Source organism: Buceros rhinoceros, unplaced genomic scaffold (genome assembly GCF_000710305.1).
Source record: "Buceros rhinoceros silvestris isolate BGI_N320 unplaced genomic scaffold, ASM71030v1 scaffold10428, whole genome shotgun sequence".
Taxonomy (NCBI): Eukaryota; Metazoa; Chordata; class Aves; order Bucerotiformes; family Bucerotidae; genus Buceros; species Buceros rhinoceros.
In genome coordinates this window covers 1-5820 of record NW_010426336.1, presented here as the reverse complement: position 1 = coordinate 5820, position 5820 = coordinate 1, and the positions used below count along the sequence as shown (strand labels likewise).

The following is a 5820-nucleotide window of genomic DNA, read 5'->3' as shown; positions in this document are numbered from 1 at the left end:
AGAGCGTGGGCTTTCCCGTCTCGCTGAGGCAGAGCTGATACCTGGATCTCTGAACCAGGTTACGGTGTGGGAAGGGTGTGTCCACTGTGCAGTGGCTCCAGGTAAAAAGGGGAGAGACGATCTCTCAAATTTCTTTGGGAAACCGCTGTGTGATTTCATGCAAGCTTAAAGACCTTGCAGGTATAAACCAAACGGCTGCTGAGAACACTAATGGGGTTCACCACTTCTCAGAGATGTCTGCTGCTTGGGTCCGCTCCGAACAGCAGCGGTCCTGCATCTGCCCCAACACCAGGCCTCTTGTCACAGGAGCTGCCGGTGTTTCGGATGGTTTAGGACCTTGCTACACATCGCTACCTTCTCTGCTTTTGTCTTCTTCATCGGTCTGGTCTGGTAAAATACCAACTATAAAAGATGACAGAGAGGGTCTATTGGAAAATGGTCAAAATTCTCCATTAAAAATACCCCCAAATCCTCTAAAAATACTTTTCTCATTTTTTTAAAGTGAAACATTTGCTTTTCAGAGAAAAATTGAATACTAGAAAACAAAATTTTGCTTTGCATCTCTCTTCCTGCAGACTGTGTATACTCTGCGAGACATTTTCCCGTGTCCCTTTAAAAATAATGATAATAAAAATATCACGTTAATTTTTCAGCCTGTTCTGCTAAGAACACACTGCATCTCTCTGATGCTAAGGAGACTGAGCAATGAATCGTCCCTTAAAAACAGTTAAGTTATAGCTGAGATTATGTTGATTTTCCATTATGTAACTAGCTGGATAGCAGAATAGTAATAGGAGAAAGGTTGAGTTACAATTTGAGCTGATTCAGACAAAAATAGTGGTTTAAAATTTTCAGATTGAAATACAGACACATTTTCAAGATATGAAGAATAAATAGATAGATAGGGGAGAGAGCAAATGTGTTTGAACAAGGTGATCGGTTGAAAAATAACTATTTTCAGCCTCCTCTTTGCTATTAGTGCTTATTTCTTTTATCCCTAAATACGACCTGCAGCTCCTCTCCTCAATACGAAGCACCGATTTCTGCTTCTGCTTGAACCATAAGGAAAAGGTCGATTTTCTGTCCGTTTTGAAAAGGGTTTAGCCCCTAGATGGCTTAACAACAGCATCAAAACATAAAGGCATTCAAAGAAAAGTAGGACACCTTCCCAGAAGATCTTTTGAGGCGTTATTCACAGCCCGAGTCACTGGTGCTCGGAGAGCATCCCAGTTGTGCGATAGTCATTTGGCCTGGGCCGTCGAAAACCCTGTGAGCTGATGAGAGGCAGCCCCTCGAACCAGAGAGAAGATTAAACTGTGCTGAGAGGGTTTGTGTTTCTGACTATCCACAGCAGTAGGGAAAAAGATCAAGGAACCTCATCCTTGTTTGCTTATTTTTTCATTAGAAACCTCCCTGCTTGGCTTCCAGAGCTCTCTGGCCCCGTTACCACTTCAGCCAAGGCAGCGGGAGGGAGGGAGGGATAAGGGAGAATGCTGGTGGAAATTTTCAGATCACAAACTTTGTTCTCCCTGACTACAAGAACTGAGTTTCCAGCCAGAGATTCAGGCTCGTTTCAGCCCTCATGGATTAATCCAGAAACACCCAGGAGGGCGAGGAGTTGGGGCATCGTGGATTTGGCATTGCAGAGCTGCAGGCAGACACCCTTCACGGGACGGGATCTTCCAGGCACTGGGCAGCATCCGTTTCAGGGGCCGGTCCTTCCAGCAGGACCCCGCTATTAAAAATATTGCGCCGTACACCAAAGATAATCAAAACATGGAACAGATGTTCATCCTGTCCACGGCTCATTTTATTGCTTTTTGGTTTATGTCGGGCCCAAATGAGCTTTTTATTAGAGAGTACTTAATCGTGGTAGGACTCAAACATCCTCTGCCTCCGTTCCCTATTTTTTCTGAACGTCTGTTTTTAGAAAATAATCTCTCCCTGAGACATGTGGAAAGGGAGTGATTTGCAAGGCCTCCGCTAGTGTAATTAAAAGCCAAGAGTGGATGACTTTAAAAGCAACAGCAAAAAATACAGTCTATAAATTATAGAATCACAGAATGGTTTGAATTGGAAGGGACCTTAAAGATCATCGAGTTCCAACCCCCATTATTACTCCCTAATTTTTTTTTTTATTTATTTACTCCAAAATCTGTCCACAGTTAAAGCAAATTTCCTCGTAAGAAAACTAGACCTCTCCGTTAATTGAACAAAAATTGTACTGAGGGAGTTCACATGTGGCATATTCTTCCACTGAGAAGGTCGTAACTCTGTGAATGACGGTGTTGCAGCCACAGAAGGAGGTTTCTGTGGGCTTAGATTCAAGCGCTGGTCTCAGGGAGGCGATGCCGTGTGAGGCGCCTGAGCCAGCCCAGGGTCTCACTCAACTGCACGAGTTCTGTAGGTTTTTGGAAGTAACTCCTCCTTATGCCTCAAGACATGAACCCACTCCTGATCAGGAGAAAAGCGCCGCTAGTAGTTATGAATTTTTTTCCACCATGGAGCTCCATGGACCTTCTTCTGCCCACTGGCCACAGCCAAGGGATAAGCAGCTGCAAGCATTACCAGTCTGCACCTTCTACCCTCCCAGTATGATGGAGAAGACACTGAACTATGATAACGCTCCCAGCCCAGCATCAGAGCCTTGACTCAGAATGCCCATGGGGTTTAATGTCGTATCGAGGAGAGAGGGAACCTAAAATCTCTGCTAGAAGAACAGCAAAGAGAGCATTTACGCTCGATAGACCTTCCTGGTCAAAAAATTCCAAAAGTAATGTTGCTGCAATAGGATTGATTACAGATCTCCTTCTTGAGCAGCCACTGGACCTGAGAAACCACAGAGGAATCCCACAATCAGCCGAGGGTGACCGAGAAGACAACAGGCTGCGTTTCCGTCTGGTTTTCTTCAGTTTTTGAATGAGGGCAACAGAAACCACTGGTTGCCAGGTTCAGTTGCCTTGGGTCACAGACTGGTTGTGGAGGACGGGCTCCTGAGAGGGAAATGTGACTGTAAATCACACCATCAGAGTGCCCTGCCAGGGCCTCCTCTGGGAGATGATGAGAGCATTCAACTTCACTGCAACAGAGAAGGGTCTGTAGCAGAAATTGTCTCCTACTATTGACCAGTGCAGCTTCTGTCAGCTTTGTTTAGTTAACGAGCTCCACCACGAGAGAGACCTGCAGCCGGTTTAATGCCAGGCTGACACTTGTTCCCCAGAAGGCCATGTGTTTTGGGGTGGGAAGTCCCTCTGGAGGTCATCAAGTCCAACCTCCTTCCTCTTCAAGGCAGGGCTGTTGGCCAGCACTGGTTCAGATCAGCCTGAGCTGCATCATTTGTAGTTATCCAGACTAGATAAAAGGGAAAAAAAATTTCTGCTGAGGGTGGGCAGAGCCTGGCGCAGGCTGCCCCGAGAGGTGGGAGCAGCCCCATGGCTGGCCCCATGGCAGGTCAGGTTGGCCCTTGGGGCTCTGAGCCCCCTGCTCTGGGTGCAGATGTCCCTGCTCCCTGCAGGGGGTTGGACTGGGTGAGCTCTGAAGGTCCCTTCAACCCAAACCATCCAGAGATTCTGTATTATTGGAGAAATTCAGGGCACTACTGAAGGGTGTGTAAATGTCACCCCTAAAGCGTGCCATGAGCTGAAGGCCATGAGTGGAGAAATGCTGACATCACAGAGCTCACCTGGACTTTGAAGTACGAGTGATGAATACGAGCATTTACGTTACAAAGGGGGCTCAGCTCTCAGAAAAGATGGCTGGAGGGGGGCGCAGGGAAAAAGTGTTTGTATAAATCTCTGTCCCCATGGCTGTGTGAGGAGCTTCAGGACTTAGTGCACTGAGAATTGCATCTGGGGAAAACGCTTCACAGCTTGGACAAGGAGGGTGTGAGTAACCCCCCAGTGCATCGTCCTCTCTCCAGGAAGGGTGCAGCAGGCACAGGGTGTCTGTCTGGTCTTCGCCTTTCTCTCTGCGTATTAGCCTGCTTACAGCTAGACCACAGCCCCTCCGCACATCACCAGCCGGCTGGAGATCCAGAGATCACAGACTCCCAGGCCGGTGGGGCTGGCAGGGACCTCTGGGGATCACCCAGTCCAACCCCTGCCAGAGCAGGGTCACCAGAGCAGGGTGCCCAGGGTGGCGTCCAGGCGGGTTTGGGATCTATCCAGAGCAGGAGACTCCACCACCTCTCTGGGCAGCCGGGGCCAGGGCTCTGCCACCTGCACAGCAAGGTTTTTCCTCATGATGTAATAAAGAAGCATGAGATGATGTAAACCTCCTCAGGAGATGTAAACAAACAGCATGTCACCAACTAAAGACAGGCACCGGTAAAAAAAAAAAAATGCTGCTCTTATCTTGTGGGGCGGCATTTATTCTTCTGGATCTGCCAAGTCCCTGGCAGAGTAAATCACCACCTGCCAGCTTCCTGTGTGGTCAGGAGAATAAAGTCAGGCTTTTCTAGATCCAGTAAAAAGCTGTACTGAAATGTTTATTTCAGAGAAATGCAGATGAGGGAATTGATCTCCTGCCTCTGCTCCTGCTGTCCGGTCTTACACGTACAAAACCAAATGGTGCCATTTTTCAGGTGCTTTGAAGGGCGAGAACCTGCAGGAGAATATTCAAAAGATAAGAAATGGCCACGTATCCCTTAAAATGTGGTGCTGGTGTCACTTCAGCGTGGAACAGATGGCCTGGTTCGTTGTCCTCTAGCACAGCTAATGCCTAACGAGGGTTTCTGCTTCATTTCAGAACCACGACCGCACGTGCATTGCCTGCCGAATCATCTACCGGTCGGACGAGCACCATCCTCCCATCTTACCCCCCAAAGCGGATCTGACCATAGGGCTCCACGGAGAGTGGGTGAGCCAGCGCTGCGAGGTGCGACCAGAGGTCCTCTTCCTCACTCGGCACTTCATCTTCCACGACAACAACAACACCTGGGAAGGTCACTACTACCACTACTCCGACCCCATCTGCAAGCACCCCACCTTCACCATCTACGCCAAGGGACGATACAGCCGGGGGGTGCACTCGTCCAAAGTGATGGGCGGCACGGAGTTTGTGTTCAAAGGTAGAGTGCTTCGCAGCGCTGGGGGCGGAGGGGGACACGGCGTGACGGAGCAGAGCAGCGCTTGCCCGTAGCGGTGTGGTGGCTGATGGTTTCATCCTGTGCTTTTCTGGAGTTGGGCATTTCCTGGGAGGCTCCCAGGCCCGCTGTGAATGCCCGGACAAACTGCAGGGTATTTCGCACCGCAGAAGCAATGCTCATTTGAGGCAGGATAAGTACAGCACAGGAAAATAAGATTTCTCATCACTAAGTCTTGGAGCCAGTGGCCAGATTTCAAGCATCTAAGCAAAGTGTCTGAGCTTAGATCAGCGTCCTAGGGCTCCTTCAGCAGAGAGAAAAAAGCACCCTCAGAAGCGTTTCAGTGCTGGTATAAATCATTTTTTGGCAAAGACAGCTACAGCACTATGGTGGGTTGACCCCGGCTGCAGACCAGGTGCCCATCAAAGCCTCTCTGCCACTCCCCTCCTCAGCTGGACAGGGGAGAGAAAATATAACAAAAGGCTCGTGGGTCAAGATGAGGACAGGGGATCACTCAGCAATTTCCACCACAGGCAAAACAGACTTGACTTGAGGAAATTAGTTGAACTTATTACCAATCAAATCAGAGAAGCGTAATGAGAAATAAAATCAAAACACCTTCCCCCCACCCCTCCCTTCTTCCTGGGCTCAGCTTCGCTCCTGATTTCACCCAAGTAGCACAGGGGGATGGGGAATGGGGGTTCGTCACACGTTGTCTCTGCTGCTCCTTCCTCGTC

At 48.9% G+C, this 5820-nt stretch overlaps 1 protein-coding gene across 1 annotated transcript in view; it reads left to right on the top strand.

Annotated features, from left to right (window-relative positions):
* The window catches only part of APCDD1 (adenomatosis polyposis coli down-regulated 1), a gene marked incomplete at its 3' end in the record, with an annotated part of 14281 nt that extends 9213 nt beyond the window's left edge, over positions 1-5068 (top strand). Inside the window, exon 3 of the mRNA XM_010141465.1 lies at positions 4747-5068. Coding sequence (XP_010139767.1) covers positions 4747-5068 — 322 coding nt within the window. The remainder of the gene's footprint in view (positions 1-4746) is intronic.
* Positions 5069-5820: the final 752 nt, after the last annotated feature.